This window comes from Eschrichtius robustus, chromosome 3 (assembly GCF_028021215.1).
Source record: "Eschrichtius robustus isolate mEscRob2 chromosome 3, mEscRob2.pri, whole genome shotgun sequence".
Taxonomy (NCBI): Eukaryota; Metazoa; Chordata; class Mammalia; order Artiodactyla; family Eschrichtiidae; genus Eschrichtius; species Eschrichtius robustus.
This window is the reverse complement of record NC_090826.1, coordinates 107,646,734-107,666,394: the sequence shown is the minus strand read 5'-3', so window position 1 is coordinate 107,666,394 and position 19,661 is coordinate 107,646,734. Positions and strand designations below refer to the sequence as shown.

General features: G+C 39.5%; 1 protein-coding gene across 1 annotated transcript in view; it reads right to left on the bottom strand.

Annotated features, from left to right (window-relative positions):
* The window catches only part of GPR89A (G protein-coupled receptor 89A), a 44,833-nt gene extending 30,519 nt beyond the window's left edge, over window positions 1–14,314 (bottom strand). The window contains exons 1-3 of the mRNA XM_068540642.1: window positions 14,140–14,314; window positions 6,431–6,490; window positions 4,871–4,974 (exon numbers count right to left, since the gene is read on the bottom strand). Of these exons, the coding sequence (XP_068396743.1) occupies window positions 4,871–4,974; window positions 6,431–6,490; window positions 14,140–14,181 (206 nt within the window). The 5' untranslated portion in view covers window positions 14,182–14,314. The remainder of the gene's footprint in view (window positions 1–4,870; window positions 4,975–6,430; window positions 6,491–14,139) is intronic.
* Between the last annotated feature and the right edge of the window lie 5,347 nt (window positions 14,315–19,661).

The following is a 19,661-nucleotide window of genomic DNA, read 5'->3' as shown; positions in this document are numbered from 1 at the left end:
ATAGCAATGCTATAAATATTCATATAGAAGTTTTTTGTGTAGACATGTTTTAATTTCTCTTTAGGTATCTACCAGGGAGTGGAATTGTTGGGTCATATAATAACTCTATATTTAATTTTTTGAAGGCTGCCATTATTTTGCAAAGTGGCTGTATCATTTACCTTTTACCCATAGCAAATGAGGGTTCCAATTTCTCCACAGCCTCGTCAACACTTGTTATTGTCTTTTTGATTATAGCCATCCTAGTGGGTGTCAAGCGGTATCACACTGTGGTTTTGATTTGCATTTCCCTGATGGCTAAAGATGTTGAGCATCTTTTCATGTGCTTATTGTCCATTTGCATATCTTATTGGGAGAAATGCCTATTTAGATCCTTTGTCCATTTTTTAATTGTGATATTTGTCTTTCTATTATTGAGTTGTAAGAGTTCTTTATATATTCTAGATAGAAGTCCCATAGCAGATTCATGATTTACGAAAATTTTCTCCAATTTGTGGGATATCTGTTCACTTTCTCGATGGTGGCAAGTTTATTGATTTTAAACTTACTTAAAACTAGGTCTTGTTTCAAAAAAGGTTAAGTGGTTTATGAGTACATATAAAATACAGGATGATGAAATAATCTATAAGGAAATAAGAAAGGAAGGAAAAACAGTGGCAAAATATAGGTAGACTATCAGGCCAGGCCTGATGGTTATTATGAAAATGCTCACCATAAAGTTCTAGAAACTCGCTACAGGTGGGTCATAAATTTAGCTTTACGTTTTCTAATAGTCAATGTAAAATAGAAAAATTGATCAGTTAGATAAACCATAGTGTATGTAAGAAAAACAAATTACATAAAGTAAGCATAATTATTACTGATTTATTATTACTGAATTATTACCACGATCATATTGAAATTTCTCCAAAGATTTCATAAAGAAGAAAATATGAGGGCAATTAACAATATTCTTCACAACATCCTTTCAAGAGAAACACTGATGAGTTTCAGAGGGCTATTTCTTACTGCTTACTCCTTAGTGTAGATGGCAGAAATCATAAAACAAAGAGCTATTCAGTAAAGGCTACCCTACAGAGAACCAATACCATTTGGTTTAGATAAACTGACAGCTTTTGCTCATCTGGATTACCCACTTCTGAGCATCTAGAGAAACAAACAATATGCACATCCTCCAGGCAATCATACTTAGTAGTTCAGCTAAGTTTCTGAAAGATACTGGGAGGCAGTGGGTTTGAAATGACAAGTGTAATCCATATTGCCAATTAAAAGCAAACCATATATTTTAACTGTCATTTGAGCTGAGGGTAAAGTGACATTCTCTAGAGAAAATTAAGGATACCAACAAGATTACATATTTGAATAGGAGGCTATACCACTTCTGTTTAGAGAGGAGCCAAAAGAATACTCTTGGTCAGGTCCAAGATTTTCCTTTGAAAAGTATTCTGAATAGTCAATGCACAGGTAATAATATATGATCACGGTCCATAATTCTGTTACATAGTAGGACCAAATGTTAGTATGAAAAAATAGGTATAACTGAAGACATGTCTCAGCCTACCCAATCCCCCAAAAAGCACCTAAAGAAGAACCAGATTTTAGCAATGCTACTTCCATACTCTTTAAGATAAGCTATTTGAGGAATATAAATCCAAGTAACTGAGTGAGGTGTCTTACTATATGGGATTGTTAATTATAAATGAGTCAAAAGTTGGGGGACATCAGCTACCAAAAACAATAATTTTGGTTTTAGACTATTTGAGTCATAGTCCTTTCTACACTACTTAGATCACTACTTATGGCCAGCCAGGCACCTGTTTTTATAAATGAAGTTTTACTGGAACACAGTCACACCCATTTGATTACATATTGCCTATGGCTGCTTTGGCTCTACAACAGCAGGGCTGAGTAGTTGCAATAGAAACGGTGTGGCCCACAAAGCCTAAAATATTTACTATCTGGCTCTTTACAGGAAAGGTTGCTGACCTCTGCTTAGATATCAGTAAAACTTCCAGGTTGTGATAATAAATTTTTTTTTCTAGTTTTATTGAGAAATAACTGACATAGACCACTGTATAAGCTTAAGGTGTCTAGAATGATGGTTTGACTTACATATGCTGTGAAATGATTACAAAAGGTTTAGTTAACATCATTCTCTCATATAGATACAAGAAAAAAAATCTCCTTGTGATAAGAACTCTTAGGATTTACTCTCTTAAATCTCCTATATATTACACAGCAGTGTTCTAGAACTTATTTATCTTATAACTGGAAATTTGCACCTTTTGACCACCTTCCTCCAATTCCCCCCCCTCAAACCCCCCACCTCTCGCAACTACCAATCTGATCTCTTTTTCTATGAGTTTGGTGTTCTTATTTTTGTTTTTAGGTTCCACATATAAGTGAAATCATACAGTATTTGTCTTTCTCTGTCTGACTTATTTCACTTAGCGTAATGCCTTCAAGGTCCATCATGTTGTCACAAATGGTAGGATTTCTTCATTTTTTATGATTGAATAATATTCCATTGTATATACATTCCACACTTTATCCATTCATCCTCTGATGGACACTTAGGTTGTTTCCATATCTTGGCTATTGTAAATAATGTTGCTATGAACATGGGGTGCAGATACTGTTTTGAATCAGTGTTTTCATTTCCTTTGGATATATTTCCAGAAGTGGAATTGCTGGATCATATGGTAGTTCTATTTTCAATTTTTTGAGGAGCCTCCACACTGTTTTCCATGGCGGCTGTATCAATTTACAATCCCAGCAGCAGTGCACAAGGGTTCCCTTTTCTCCACATCCACACCACTATTTGTTATCTTTTGTCTTTTTTTAAAAAAATTTTTTGAAAAATTTATTTATTTATTTATTTTGGCTGTGTTGGGTCTTTGCTGCTGCGCGTGGGCTTTCTCTAGTTGCGGTGAGAGGGGGCTACTCTTCATTGCAGTGCGTGGGCTTCTCATTGCAGTGGCTTCTCTTGTTGCGGAGCATGAGCTCTAGGCACACAGGCTTCAGTAGTTGTGGCATGCAGGCTCAGTAGTTGTGGCTCACAGGCTCTAGAGCGCAGGCTCAGTAGTTGTGGCGCACTGGCTTAGTTGCTCCATGGCATGTGGGATCTTCCCGGACCAGGGCTTGAACCCGTGTCCCCTGCATTGGCAGGCGGATTCTTGACCACTGTGCCACCAGGGAAGCCCTCTTTTGTCTTTTTGACGTAGCCACTCTAATGGATCTGAGGTGTGGTTTTACTGTTTTCATTGTGGTTTTAATTTGCATCTCCCTAATGACTGGTAATGCTGAGCATTTTTTCATGTACCTGTTGGCCTGTAAATCTTCTTTGGAAAAATGTCTATTCAGGTCCTTTGCCCATTTTTAAATTGGATTATTTGGTTTTTTTGCTACTGAGTTATGTGAGTCCTTTATATACTTTGGATATTAACCCCATATCAGACACATGGTTTGCAAATGTTTTTTCCCATTCCAAAGGTTGCCTTTTCACCTTGTTGATGGTTCCTTTTGCTGTGCAGAAGCTTTTTAGTTATATATAGTCCCACCTGTTTGTTTTTGATGTTGTTTGTGCTTTAGGTGTGATTTCCAAAAAAATCGTTACCAAGACCCATGTCAAGGAGTTTTTTTACTATATTTTCTTCTAGGAGTTCCATGGTTTCAGGTCTCACATTTAAGTCTTTAATCCATTTCGAGTTAATTTTTGTGAGTAATGTAAGATAGGGGTCAAGTTTCATTCTATTACATGTGAATATCCAATTTTCCCACCATCATTTATTGAAGAGACTATCTTTTCTCCATTGAGTATTCTTGCCTCCCTTGTCAAATAGTTGACTGTATATGCTTTGGTTTATTTCTGGGCTCTTAAATAAAATTTAATAACTAGCATGTCTTGATGGTCATAGGATCTGTATCTAGCTCATCCAAGAAAGGTTTGGATTATTAAAGAACAAGTTTAAAAGCAGCTGAGTCAGAACATATTCCTGTTTTCCCATACTACAAGTTCTTAATTTATCTATCAAGAGACCATAATTATCAACTCTGATTCTCAAAAAAGGAATTTGAGAATATAATCTCTCTGTAAGTCTCAAGTATCAGAGGTCTATAATGAGTTATACAGCTTAGCTCAGCATTGATTCCTGACTACAGAGACAATGCCACTTTATTCTTAAAAGACTTTTCCATGTAGTGATAAAAAAGTACAAGATTCTATATAGAATAGCTGATGTTCTCTACACACAAACATGGGCCCCCAAAAAACTCAAGCTTGCAGTTTAACAAGCAAGAGATATTTTGGATAGACTGTTCAATAAACTAAACAGGTCTGTTATTTGGAGGAGGACAGGAGCTGCTTTTAAAAAATGCTTTAAAGAACACTCTAAGTTCAATCAGACTTGAACATGCCTATGAAATCAACAAAATTAACTCGATTAGTAAGAACTGGAGCTCAGTCTTCATAGAAGCCCTTAACTAGCTCTGAGAAATTCCGATCTTTTCAGGTAGAGATTTTTCAATCAGCAGGACAACGTGAAGGGCTCTTACTGGGATTCAATCAGAGAGCAGCCTGAGAAAAATAAAACTTCTCAGAGTGAAGCCTGGGACCTAGGGTCTCACAGCCTCAGTCTCAATTAGTACTTCAGAACTAATGCTCAGACTTGTTTTCCTGCTATTTCATAATCTTTGTCAAGCCAGTTACTAGGTGCCAGGGACCTGTATTTGCTATGATTATTACAGTTACTGAGACTAAACTAACCACGTGGTGGATTTTTTTCAGATATGGGATCCCAGTAAATCTTCCACCATAAAGAAAGTAACATAGGTCTCTTTAAGAGGAGAGCTAATTAGTACTCTTACTCACCTGCTATTCAATACTCCTAAGATTTCAAAGATGATGAGCTCAAACATGGTGCAAGAAAATGCAAAAGTCACAGAGAAGATCACCTGTACCACATACTGACGCACCTGTTAAAAGTCAAATAGAGACTAAAAGTCATTTCCTTGTGTGAAATATTGAGTTGATAACCTTCTGGTTACAAGTCAGAAAACTTATATTAAGGAAATTCTCAAGTTATTAGAAACAGGGCCATGACAGTAACTTTCTGGAGCTAAAGAAATAGATGAAAGTAGGTAGTACTTCTAATTCATGGGTCACTATTATCATCCTCCTCCTGTAGGTGAAAAATTTAAAGCACAAGAAGATGAAGTGACAGGGTCAGAAGTAGCATTTAGAATTCCTGATGCACACTGACAAAAAAAAATTACAGATTTATATATACAGGTTAGTGCTAAAAGGCTTTCTTCAACATTCTGCAGAACTTGGACCAGTTTTAGAACCTCCCCAAGGAGGCCTTAAAGTATTGAGCAGAACAGAATCTCTGGAATTCTGGGCTCTTTCAGACAACAACTCAAACTCCCTGGGGAAGTTTAATGGAGAACATACTAGAAATGACCCCAGATTGTCCATAACCATTGAGCTTATTACTAAATGAGAAAGATTAATTAGGAAATGTCCCGTGTAGGATGTTGTCTTTCTGAATTCAAGGCTTAAGATACGAATCGAACCAGCCTTAGAATTTGGTATTAACTTAGGATGTAGGATTGGTAATTAACACTGAAGGCCAGATACCAAATGAATGAGCACATTTATGAGACATTATAAGTTAAATTCTCTCCCAAGGAATAACTATCTGCTATTGGTATATATACTGATATGACTAAGGCATGATATTTCTTGATCCTGGCTTCTGGGCTATACACGACTTGCCTAAAAAAAAAAAAAAAAAATCAACTAAGCTTAATTATATTCTCCAATTTAAGATTATATAGTGGCAAAAACTTCCCATCTTGGGAGTGAATATGATTTTTCTTTTTTTTTTTTTGACCATCACAGGTCATGGAAGTTCAAGCATAACTCATTTTGTTTTTAACTGAAGTATAGCTGATTTACAATGTTTCAGGTGTACAGCTGATTCAGATACATATATATATATATTTATTTATTTATATATATATATATATATATATATATATATATATACGTTTTCAGATTCCTTTCCATTATAGGTTATTACAAGATACTGACTATAGTTCCCTGTGCTCTACAGTAGGTCTTTGTTGTTTATCTACTTTATATACAGTAGTGTGTATATCTGTTAAAACCAAACTCCCAGTTTACCCCCCCAACCCCCCACTTTCCCCTTTGGTAACCGTGAGTTTGTTTTCTACGTCTGTGAGTCTACTTCTGTTTTGTAAATAAGTTCACTTGTGTCATTTTCTTTAGATTTCACATATAAGTGATATCATATGATATTTGTCTTTCTCGAACATGATTTTTCTTTAATGGAGGTATTTTTCTTGTCTCATTTAAAACAATCTAAATTCATATAATACTAGCATAATCAAAATGATCTCTTCTCACCTCGTAGTCCTTAAACAGTTGTCGCATGAAAAAAAGCCACCCAAATCCAAAGAAAAGTATCTGGAGGAGAAAGAAGATAGAAGGTCAATATACATAATTTGAGAAATGCCTTCTACAGACTATTTTACGATAAAAGGTCGCCTAACTAAATAGCTTATTTCAGAGATTAAAGACGACATCCACCCATATAAGATCTACTTATTAAAGTCCTCAACACTGGGACTAGATGTTGAAATGCTCTTCAATTTTTGAAATTATCCTTGTTTAAGTTAGACAAAAAATTAAAGTATATATTTTTCCTGTAATCTTATGATAATCATTTTATGAGCCAGAGAAATTAGCAAATAAAAAAGGAGTCACTGAAACTTGCTTCTTACAGATGATTCCTGCTTGCAAGTATTTAGAAAAACAAAACAAAACAACTTCAAGGAAAAGGAGTTTTTTAAAAGATTTTTTTAAAAAAGGAAAGTAGTAGAAAGAGTGATATTTTCTATATGTTTTCCTTCATGGACCTTTCTCAGATTCTCCACCATCTTGCCTAATCCACTAAAGTGGTTTCCATCTCAGTATAAAGCCAAAAGATTGCAGGATCTCACTCTGTCAGTTTTAGTTCAAGCTGGCATCAGAGACAGTAGCCACATGACAGCTCTGTTCAGCGTTCTAAAGCTCATTTGTTTTCCACTGGCAAATAGAACTTTCTCTACATACACACACTCTGACACAACTCCTCTTTTCTTCTTATATTGGCTAGGAACTTTATCGAAGAATAACATTCTTTTTTTTTTTTTTTAATTATAGTTGCTTTACAATGGTGTGTTAGCTTCTGGTGTACAGCAAAATGGTTCAGTTATACATATATATACATATTCTTTTTCATATTCTTTTCCATTATGGCTTATTACAGAATATTGAATATGGTTCCCTGTGCTATCCAGTAGGACCTTGTTTACTTTATATACATATAATAGTTTGTATCTGTTAATCCCAAACTCCTAATTTATCCCTCCCCCACCCCTTTTCCCCTTTGGTCACCATAATTTTGTTTTCTATGTCTGTGAGTCTGTTTCTGTTTCATAAAAAAGTTCATTTGTGTCATGTTTTAGATTCCACATATAAGTGATATCATATGGTATTTGTCTTTCTCTTTCTGACTTACTTCACTTAGTATGATAATCTCTAGGCCCCATCCACTTTGCTGCAAATGGCATTATTTCAGAAAACAAATTCTTGTATGCCTTCCCACTGACTTTAGGAGCAAGTGTGAACTTCTGAGCATGGTTTAGCAGACTCCCCCTCCTCTTGTTGTGTCCCTCCTACCCACCAAATTCATATTTTCAGCCACATGGAACTGCTTTTGCTTTTTTAGATACAACATTCTTTCATACCAAGACCTTGGCAGATGTTATCCTTTGATGGGAACTTCTCTCCAGTCCCCTCCCTACTTATCCTACAGATCGTAACTTAATTATTACTACCTCTTGAAGGCCTTCTCTGGCCTCCCAAATACAGGTAACTTGCTCTTTTTATATAATCCTATTCTACCCTGTATTTCCCTTACCAAAGCTCTCACCACACAGTTTTTTAATGTCTAATTTAAATACACGCTTTTTAAAAAGGCATTAGACTGTAAGTTCTGTGAGGATAAGGATCACGTTTGTCTTGTTAATCTTTGTATCTTCAGCACCCAGAACAACGCCTGGCACACAGCAGGCTCTCCATAAATGTTTGCTGAGTGGATAAATGGTCCACAGTGAAAGATGTTTTGTTCTTCAGGAACATTCAACCTCAATTTTTTGGTAATAACTTCTATGTGCTGTGCTAGGTGCTGGGGACAAAAAGATGAGTAAGATAGTTACTACCCTCAAGGAGGTAGAGTATAGTGGCGAAGACACTAAATAATTATAATGTGAGACATGCACATGATATTGTAAAAGAATATGAAAGAGGGAGACTAAACCAATCTGGCAGGGGGTTAGGACAGATTTTTCTGGGGACGATAATACCTTAGATGAAGGAGGTTTTAATTTAGGGTTAAAACCTGATATCATGTGCAAATTTGGGGGCTGTATGCATTTCTCTAGAGAGAGGTTCCAAGGTATTCACCACACACTCAAAGGTTTCCACCATCCCTAAAATATTAGACAAACAAACACTCTTAAAAGATGAAAAAGAATTAGGCAGGTAAAAGACAGGTAGTGGGGGTAGAAGGACAGGGCTTTCTTTTCAGACAGCAAAGGGCATGAGTAAAGGCACAAAGGTAAGAAATATCGGGTTGGCCCAAAAGTTCCTTCGAGTTTTTCCATAAGATGTTATAAGATGTTACGGAAAGACCCGAACGAACTTTTGGGCCAACCCGATTGTATGGTATATACTGGTAACTACACACGGTTTGGTGCTGCTGGAAGATAAAATTCAAAGAAAGAAGTGGTTAAAAATAAGGCTAAGAGAGGAGGAACAGAGGACTAATGACTGAAAGCCCTGGAGGCCACTGTAAAGAGCTTGGATCATAGTCTGTAGGTGATGAGGAGTTATTTAAGTACAGAAAAGACATGGCTGGGTTTATTTTGTATAGAGCACTATGGTAGCTATTTGAGGGAAACAACACTGTAGAGAAAGAAACATGATAGGAGGTTGTTGCAGCAGTCCCGATGAGAGATGATAAAGGCCTGAATTAAGACATCGGTGGTCAGAGAGGAGGCAACAGGTCTGAGTACTTAGAAGGTAAAATCAGCAGGGAGGAATCAAGGATGACTAGTTTGGGATACAGGATGAAGAGTGACGCCACCCACTTTACATAAAGACTACTTCAAGAAAACAAAGGTTTGGGAATGGGGGTGGGAGATAGGACGATGATGGATTCACTTTTAGATGTGCTAAGTGCTTGAGGGCAATCCAAATTGACATAAAAGACAGATTAGGAAGGTAGGGCTGAGATGCACCTAAGAGCTGAAACCACCAAAGAATATGAGATCATCCAGGAATAGTACGTAGAGTGAAGAAGGCCATATGCCAAGAAGAAAACAGTAGAGGGAAGGAATGGGAAGAAGAGACCAGGAAGGAGACAGAGAAGGAATGGTCAGAGAAATAATAGGCACCAGGACACTGTGGTATCCTGAAACCAAGGGAATAGAGTTTAAAGGAGTGTTAAATGAAGCAGAGACGGGCAATAGAACCAGGACTGAAAAATGCTCAAAGGATTTGGTAACTTGGAGGTCAACGCTGACCTTCGGGAAAACAGTTTGAGTGGAGGCAGCAACCAGACTCTAGTGGGCTGGCGATCCCGGGGGGGGGGTGGGGGAGCGGCGGGTAAGGCAGTAGAGACAATAAGCACAAATCACCCAAGGGACAGCCAAGAATGAGACAGAGAGAAGACATTAGAGAGTAGCCTAAAGAAGAATGTGGGGTAAGGAGAAAAATTTACAGGCCAAGGGGAAGAAAGCAGTAAAGAGATAAACAAATTTGAGAAGGAACTGACAGAACACTGGAGGTGAGTTGATGATGCTATTAATTTATTATTATTAGCAACAGCTACCTTTTACTGACCGTGTGGTATATTCCAGGAACTCTAAGTGCTTAGCCTTGCAATCTCATTAATCATGAAAACCAGATAAGGTAGGTTTGATTGTCTTCATTACAGAGAAGGCAGAGGCTTAACAGAAGTTAACCCATTTATAGTAAGTTTCAGAATCAGGATTCAAGCTGAAGTCTGGGTGGCTGACTCCAAAGCTTGTGCTTTTAACCACTTCCCAATAAGCTGCTCTATGATCAGAGGCACGTGTGGAAAACATCGCCTTAAACAGGAGTAAGGGGCACCTTATTTTCTCACATGGGAGGAAAGGAATTGGGAATGGTTGTGGATATAAATAACTGCTTAGATTAAGATGTAGGAAATAGAAGAAGCTCATACCTCTTGGCTTCAGTTTTGTTGATAAAGTAGGAGGCAAGGTGATCTGCTAAGAGTAGGAGAGGCGAAAATGGAAATGAGAGCTTTGAAAAGAGGGATAAAGACTCAGAGAAATTGTGAGGGGAAGGGAACAAGCAGATGATTAAAGTCAAGAAAAAAAACGATTCAGTGAGCTAAGGGTGTCCATAAACTTATGGCATTGGCAATCTGCACAGTTGTATGATTTTCTACAGAAGCCTTTAGGCCCCTGAGTTAGTAGTAGACAAACTATAGCAGTGATCTGAGTGTGGACTTTTATATGTAGGTAAAGAAACAAGAGGGTATGAGAAAGTAGCTTGGATCCATGAATCCAGACCGAGTAGAAAAGGAAGAGGGTGAACAGATTAGGAGAAAATACCCCTAGCCTACCTGAGAGATCCTTTGGCTATTATAAATCATTACCAGTGGAGACATTTAAATTTATAGTCTAGAGGCCATATTTAAATGACTTCTGAAGTCATGACTGCAGGTGGAGAAGTTAGAAATTTAGGGAGTAGTGTATATGGTGGAGATGGATGAAAAAAGAATAAAATATTTCACTAAGAGCACTCTGAAATGGGATTTAGACAAGGAAAAGAAAACAAGTGAAATTGATAAGTCTATATGAGGGGGTGGGAAACGGAAGAAAAGAGAAAAATATACATACCTTTATATTTCATTGTGGGCTCCTTTCACATTGAAGAAAAGCTTAGGAAGAGTTTTACACAACTAATATGAAAAAAAATACCAGGAGAATTCAAGAAGTCCAAGATTAATATGAATTCTGGCAAGATTACAGAGGATCTAAAAAGCATGCAAAAGGGAAAAGCGATTTCAAACATTTTTGCAAATAAAATAGAAAGTGCACAGCTCTTATTCAAAAAGAATATTTTTGAAATTGTGCAGAGTCTTGACCTTGGGACTTAAGAGTGTACTTTGGAACTGATAAGTCTTATGACTGTAGAGAAGGCTGAAAACAGAGGTTAGATAACAGTTGCTTTTACAAAAAATAACTCCTACATTGAAAATTAGCTACAGATTTGAAAAAAATAGATGTCCATTGGCAGGACAGTTATTAAAGAACTGACAAGAAAAGATCCCTTTCTTGGATCATTTATTTACACTTTTATTTATTTAACAAATATTTATTAGTGTCTAATAATGTGCCAGGTCCTAGGGGTAGAATGGCAAACCAGAGAGCATGGACACTGCCTTAAGGAGTTTATAATCTATGGAGGAGATAGACAAGCAATTATGAAACAATGTGATAGTGCTGTTATAAGTGAAGTGGGCAAAGGGTACTAGGAAAACATGTAAAGGGACGTCTAGTCCAGTCTGGAAGAGGTTTTTTGGATATCCATGTTGAGATCTGAAGGCTGAATAGGAGTTAGCCAGGAGAAAGAAGTGGAGGGATATGGGGAAAAGGTCCAGAAAGAGAACAGACTGGTGGAAACCTGGAGGCATGGTAGTAGCATGGCCAGGTTAAGGAACGAAAAGAAGTTTAGTAAGGCTAGTGTGTTATAAATTGAAGTGAGAAATGGTGAGGGCCAAGGCTGACGTGAAGAGGTAAGAGCTGGGTCTCATCATAAGAGACCCCATAAGCCACATTAAGGATGTGAACTTTATCCTGTGACAATCTCTACACCAGGATGTTGCCTGAGGCAGACCAGCTTCAATATGTGACCTCTGATTTCAGATTTCGTTTCAAATAAATCTTTCAGTTCATAGAAAACAGGAAAAATGAGGGGAAGGTGCTTCTAAGGTAATCACACCTCTCCAGAAAGGTGCTTTTTATTAAATATTTACTAGGACTACTATGTGCCAGAAACTGATCTAGATGCTGGGGAATACAGCAGAAACAAGACAGAGAGTATCCTGGACCTCATGGAATTTACATCTAACACACACAAACAAACAAGTGATAGATATGAAGAAGGAACTAAAACTGGGACATGAGACAGAAGGTGGCTGGAATGGAGGCTACCTTGACTGGGGGTAGGGCATCAGGTAAAGCCTCCCCGAAGTGACATTTTAACTGATACCTAAATGATGATGAAGTAGCCACATAAATATATGGACAGAGAACAATTCCACGCAAAGGATTCTTCGGGTCTTAGTTCCTCACTCGTAAAGGGCAGGTTTGAGAATTAAATTTAATATTGCATGTGAATGCGTGTGTGAAAGTTAAAGGATTATATGGCATACAAGATCGGAAAGCCACTTTCTTGGTTCAACTTGTCAATCAATTATATCCACGCTAAAAATGGTTATAACCATCTTAGTGGTTATAATGTAACGCCAATTTCCTCATGACATTCTTATTTTTATTCTGAGTGAAAAAAATGCTACTTAAACATTGTCATTTTTCTTGAGTTGGTACTAGGGCTAGAAACAACCCGGAGTTGTCATAAAGGGCAACAGGGAGCCTTGGAAAAGTTAGAAAAGCAAGAGAATTACATGTCCAGATTTTTGTACATTGATGCATTTGAATATTATGCAGCCAATAAAAACTATAGTTATGAAAACTTATAAAGAATGGTAATTTTAAAAACAAAGAATTTATCATATCAGGATGTTCCTTGTTTCATGCTCTCTAAAATGTTTTAATAAAAGGTTTTCAAGAAACAAGGACAATGTTCCACTCCGAAGACAGAAGCATTAGGATAAAGCAATACAAAAACAGAAGAAAAAAAAACCCCTAAGATTTAGTTTACTTTAAAGCCCCAGAAGGAACTGTTTCTGTCACGTGCCACTTGAAAAAAAAGGACAATTAAGAAAGAATACTTTAAATTACTGGAAAAATGGGGGGGGGGGGGTGGGTGGTAGAGGGAAGATCAGTAATTAGGTAGTCTGAGCTTCTACAGATTTTAACAGTTGGCCAACAAATATTTATCGAGTGCTCGCACTTGGAGGGAGGACAGAGCTATGAAGAATTTATCTCAAAAAATAAATTCATAAATGATATCAGTGCTATGATAAATGCTGTGAAGAAAATAAAACAGAGTAACTCAACGAACTGGCATGGTAAAAGCAAAAGGCTCACTAGACGAAGTTTCTATAGAGCAGGGACAAGTCAGCGTCTTATTTTAGGTTTGTATCCTCAGAACTTTATATAATGCTCGATAAAAGTGTGCTGACTGTACGAATGAATGAAGGTGGCCAATCGGGAAGGAAAGAGGGTTAGAAAAAGATCCGAAAGCGTGGGCAGCAAATAGAGGATGAAGGATGGAGGTGTTACTGTACAAACGAAACCTGATACTTATTAGATCTCTGAAGTGACGGGCGGCAAATTTCTCCGCATCCAGATTCAGGATTTGACAGCTAAACCGGCAAAGCCCTCACGTGTCCCCAGGAGCCAGCAGGGATTGGCGAGTCGCGCCCCCCGCGCCCGGAACCACACTTTTCCCTAATCCATGAATCAGCGGCGCAGTCCAGAGCTTCGGGGCACTTTGGGGGCAGTTCCCTTCTCATGGCACCCGCTCTGAGCGCTAAGGCCACCTGACCTCTCCCAAAAGTGGACAGAAAACCTGGGGGTGGGGAGGGGTGAGGAGGAATGGAGGCTGGGCGGGGGTCGCGGACCGCCGCAGGACGCCTCCTGACGGCTAGGCGGCAGGGAACCGGACGCAGCAAATCCCACACCCTCCCCGAGCTCTTGGTACGGGTGAGGCGGGCACTGGCCGCGGGCGAGAAGACCGAGACCCCGGGCCAGCCCGCGTCGCTGAGGCCCGGAGGAGACGACTCGGGAAAGGGAGGCTGAGGGGTCCTGGGGCGGAACGCCGTGGCTCACCTGGGAGGTAATCATGATGCTGGAGTCGATCAGGAAACTCATGGCGAAGTATAAGGAGGGCTCGTGCCTCCACTTCCCACTGCCCGAGGCCACAGCACGCTCTGACCACAGGCCCCCTCACACTGGCAGCCGTCGCCCGCGGGCCACTGCCAGGACCTCTGCTCGCCAGCCCGACGCCATCAAACTGCGCCCCAGCCAGCCAATCAGCAGCTACGTCCAGCGTTTCCCGCCTCGGGCTAGGAGTGGGCGGGTGCTGAGGAGCTGAGGGCCAGGGGCGGGGCCAGGGAGGGGCCGCTCTGGGGGCGGGGCTTAATTAGAGGTGGCCTGGCTAAAAGGGGCGGGATACAACAATGTGGTCTGAAAATTCAAAAGCACATGTATTGCAAGGTAGCATTTCCATTTCTGAGGCTAAAGGAGGTGGGGCCTGAGCTAACATTTTAAGTGGTAATTTTATTTTATAATGGTCATAGCTAATAAGATGAAGTTAATAATAATGTTATTATTATATTGAGTTAGACCATTAAAAAAAAATGAGTTAGACCGTAAATCAGGCATTGTGTTCTAGATGTTACAACTTATTCTTGGCTCCACAAACAACTGCGTAAAGAGGGAAGAGTGGAAAGGCAGGTTTTAGCAAATATAGCTAACCCAGTAAATTTCTGATGTGATAACAACAATAAAAACACACCATCTTTAACAAGGGAGTGATCCATCTCATTGTACTTGATGCCCATCAGACCACACCTGGAGTAATTGCATTCTTTTACCACGCTTTTAAGAGGCAAGTAGATGTATTGGAGAATGCTCAGAGGTGAGTCACCAGGTGAGGACAGATGAAAGGAATCGAAGAAAGAAGACTCAGGAACATTGACAGCTGTCTTCATTTGAAAGAATGGATAGATTTGATATGGCCCCAAGAGATATTTGTAGGACAAAGGACTGGAAGTTAAATGAAGATAGATTTAATTCAAAACAAGGAATAATTCTTTAAGAGTCTGAAGATGAGTTATTTTAGGAAATAATCTCCCCCCACCCCCTCAACCCATGTTGGAATTGCTCACATGTAGACTGAATCACTACTTCATCCATTCAATACTCATTGCATGAAGGCTTAATGCACTGCTGTAGGGCTTATCCTTTCCCACCAGGACTCTACCTATTCCTTGTAGTCCCTGTAGTCTTGTCCTGAAGCCGGCTCCAGCTGAGGGCAATCACCCAGTGTGGGATTCAAGGCTGCAGTCAATACTGGAAGCACAGCCTTGAGTGGAACTGCATCTTCAACCAGAGTGCTTAGATTACTACAATCTGAGTAACTGAGACTCAGATTTATTACACACAAGGGAATGTGTCTTTCTTTCCTAGACTTGAACTCTACTCATACTAAGCAGCACAAACTACCTATCAGATGTCCAATCCCCAATCCTGAAGGCCAGGGAGCAGTGGAGGCAGCCCTACTAAGGGAGAGTCTTAAACCAGAGAACTTTGTGTCCCTGGCTACATCTATCAGGGAACCAGTAGCATCTGTGTAGGCATATGATGAGTTAGACTGTCATCTATCAAGACTGTGTGATAGTGCAGAATGCTGGGTTAGCCTATCAAGGCAAACAGTTTACCTTGGTGGCTTACTGGAGTGCATGGTGGCGATCAGGGTCTCAATGAATCTGGCAGCAGAAAAAGGTATGCAATCTCATTGGCCCCAGGGCTGTGTAAAACTTTGAAAGACACCATTCAGGATTCTCCCTATTGTTAACAACTGTGTCCAGGTCAAGGACAGGCATGGGTGACCCAAAGAACCACTGCCCCCTGCTTTTGATGGAATGTCTCCAGAAAACCTTCACACTAGATTAACGTCCAATTGACTGTCCTTTCAAAGCAGGTCTCTTTCCTGGTGGTGGTGGACTCCGTCACCAAGATGGCTTGTCCTCTTTCCCTTACCTCAGTACTGTTCTCCCAATTCACTCTAGCTGCTGCAGTCCTGTTCAACAGTGAGATCTGCTTCTTCCTCCATGGACTGTCAAGCCACCTGGGCTCTAACTGAGCCCCCTGTTTGTATCCATTTTCCAAAGATGCTTTCCAAAATAGTTCATGTTCATAGTTGCTGGCCATTGTTTACCATTCATCTGGAGATTGACAGCCAGACAGCCACATAAATCTACTCTTAAAGAGTCTGCTGACAACATGACCAATCTGTATCCCTTGGACCAGTGTTTGTTCACATCAATTTTTTGCACTCTTTTTCATAGCAGCTACAGCACCTATCTTCTCACACCGTCCAGCACCACCCACATCCTGACAGCTAACTATACTCCCCTCTTCCTCCAAATTCATACAAAAGACTGAGCCCAGGAGCTGACACGAACACTAGATCCTTGGGAAACATCCTAGCACCTCTTCTCCTGCCCATGCCAGTGGCTGGACGACTTCTGTTAGGAATTTGCTTTTTAAACTTTTTCTTGTGATATAGTAGTAGATTCACATGCAGTTGTACGTTTAGGATCTTTTGAGATATATGACATCACCAATTCCGTGGCCTCCTACTCCAGTTGTCTCCCTCCATGTATAGCCATCCTACAATGTAGCTTTCCTTGCTATGTCAGGTTCATTGAGACCTTGAACCCCACTCTATACCCCAGTAATCCACCAAGGTAGGCTGGCCAGGAAACCCCAAATATTCAGAGAGGAGGCACTTCCTTCCCAGTGGTCCCATGGACAGCATCTACTTGGTAACTAAAAAGTGTATAGGTGCAGTTTTCTCAAAGTGTGGTGCTGTAACTGCTTGGGAAGCTTGTTTAAAATGTAGATTCATAGGCTCTAAGGTAGACCTGTGGACTCAGGATTTCTGAGGGTGGCTCCCAGGAATCTGCATTTTTAACAGCTTCCATACACACTGACAGAACTGGAGGACTGGTTGTGAGACTCTGCTTCCCACCTCAAAGCCCTTCTAGAATGGGGAAAGGTCAGCTCTGAGTTGCCTGGAGAAAGGGGACCAAGGGCCAGAGTGTTTTTTGTGTGTGTTTTTTTTTAATTGATTTATTTTATTTTTGGCTGTGTTGGGTCTTCGTTGCTGCACGCGGGCTTTCTCTAGTTGTGGTGAGTGGGGGCTACTCTTCGTTGCGGTGCGCGGGCTTCTCATTGCGGTGGCTTCTCCTGTTGTGGAGTACAGACTCTAGGCACGTGGACTTTAGTAGTTGTGGCACGCGGGCTCAGTAGTTGTGGCTTACGGGCTCAGTAGTTGTGGTTCACGGACTCTAGAGCGCAGGCTCAGTAGCTGTGGTGCATGGGCTTAGTTGCTCCGCGCATGTGGGATCTTCCCGGACCAGGACTTGAACCCATGTGCCCTGCATTGGCAGGCAGATTCTTAACCACTGCACCACCAGGGAAGCCCCTACTCATTATTATTATAATGAATTTACATTCACAGTTTTCCTTCATTATTACTCTGTTTAAACGTATATTTAAAATTTCTGGTTGCCAATTATTCCTGTTGGATTGAAAAGACTGATGATTGTATATCTGCCAAATTTGGAAAGACTCAGAGGCATTATTTAAAATATATAACATTAAATCTTTTCCCATTTATTAAAGCTAATTTGGGGATTCCTTATTAATATAATGCAGTTAATTTGATCCATGTAATTTGTGAATAAAAGGGAAGAATATACAGAGAGGAAATTTAAAATTGAATATATAAATTGGAATTCACGAAAAAAAGTAAAAGATGTGCCTGCTTTTCCCGTAAGAACGGTTGTGAACTTCTCCACACTTAAGTTTGGGTTACCTGTCCTCTGGGCCTGCGCAGAGCAGAAAGCTTTCCTTATCTCCCCACCACTTCCTGCTCCAGGACTAACTTCTTCTCTGGATGACTAACAGCAAGAACATTCCCTCATTTTAGAGAAGCCCCCGCCTTTCTCACCGGATTGTGATTTACCATCAGGACTTTGGAATGACAACTACCAAGGAGCTCAATCCTGGCATATTTCCAAAGTCTGAGATATTCAGTCTTATTCTTGGTTACTCTGTTATATGCCCACACTTATGCAGGTATACTTTTTCATTTTTCCCACAGTGGATACAATGAGCATGATATTTTGTTATATACTTTTTCCACTTAGAAATAAATCATGAACATATTTTCTCATGCCAAAGATCTTACATTTTTCATTGATTCAATAATTCCAATCATCTGATTATGCCATGATTTATTTAACCAGTATGCTTTTTTTTTGTTTTTGTTTTTGTTTGTTTTCTGTAATAAAATAATAATGTGGTGAAGAATTTGGCCCACAAGAAACACTTACCCAAGCCCTCAAGTTTCCCTGGGCAGTCACCATGTCTGTGAGTCAGCAGATCTGGGGCCACACACATTAGCTCCTCCAAGGTTGGCTCCTGGGGCAGCCTGAGGTGGGCCTGCAAACTTCTGAAGATTAGTAGGTGGCTAATGCCTAGTAAGATGTCAGGCTTCCCTCCAAGCAAGTGTTTCCCGGAAAAATCTCAGACGTTTTCCTTGAACCCTTATTTGGAGGGGACGGGAGGGGAAACATTGCAGCACTTTATTTTCATCCGACCAATCTCTTCAAAGAATGCCCTCTCAATTAAACCTAATCATTCTCTTAAATAATCTGGAGTAGATGGTGGATTAAGGGTTGCAAGACCATTTGGGGGGCCACTTTTTTTTTTTTTAATAGCAGTTCTGGATCGTTTTTGCTTTGTTTCACTCTTCAGAATGTATAGGCACTGAGCATTCATGGTCCTTGGTTTTGCAGCCTTGGCTGAAACTCTAAGACACATGAAATATTCCATTTAACATTCTGTTACATATCCACTAAGTCGGACTTGTAAATTATATTCAGGTCCTCTATATTTTTGTGTTCTATTTATTTGTCAAGAACTGAAGGAGGCATGTTAAAGTCTCTAACTACTACTATTTTTCTGTCTATATCTCCTTGTATTTCTGAGGGCTTCGTATAGATGCCATATTTTTCAGTGCAAAATGATCCATACTGTCTTTGTTCCATGTTCTATTTTATATCAATACAAATAAATATTTGGTTTGGTTTAATGAGTCTGCCTTCTTGTTTTGTGTGTCTGTTGTTAATTTTTCTTTTTTTCTGTTCTCTCTTTTTTTCTGTATGGATTTTGTGTTCCTTAATTTTTTCCCCTGGTACTTTGGAAGGCATACACTTTATTTTAAAATAACACACGCAACCCTATATTTTTCTAACTGCTAAAATAGAGAATAAAATAATATCTTTGTAAGTAAAAAATATCAGGGCACTCTACTTCCTCATATTTCTCCTTCTCCCTTACTCCTTCCACCTCACACAGTTCCCAAGTTTATGTTGGTATAACCTGGGATTTTAAGCCTTACTTTTAAAAAATTACTATGTGTTAAGAATTATTTATGACATTTGTATGCTGTTTTGTAGCTATTCTTACTACAGTTACATTTAATTCATTTTATGTTTAATGTCTTCAGTATTCATCACCAGCCTCTTTCATACTTGGCCTTCTTAAATTCTTTT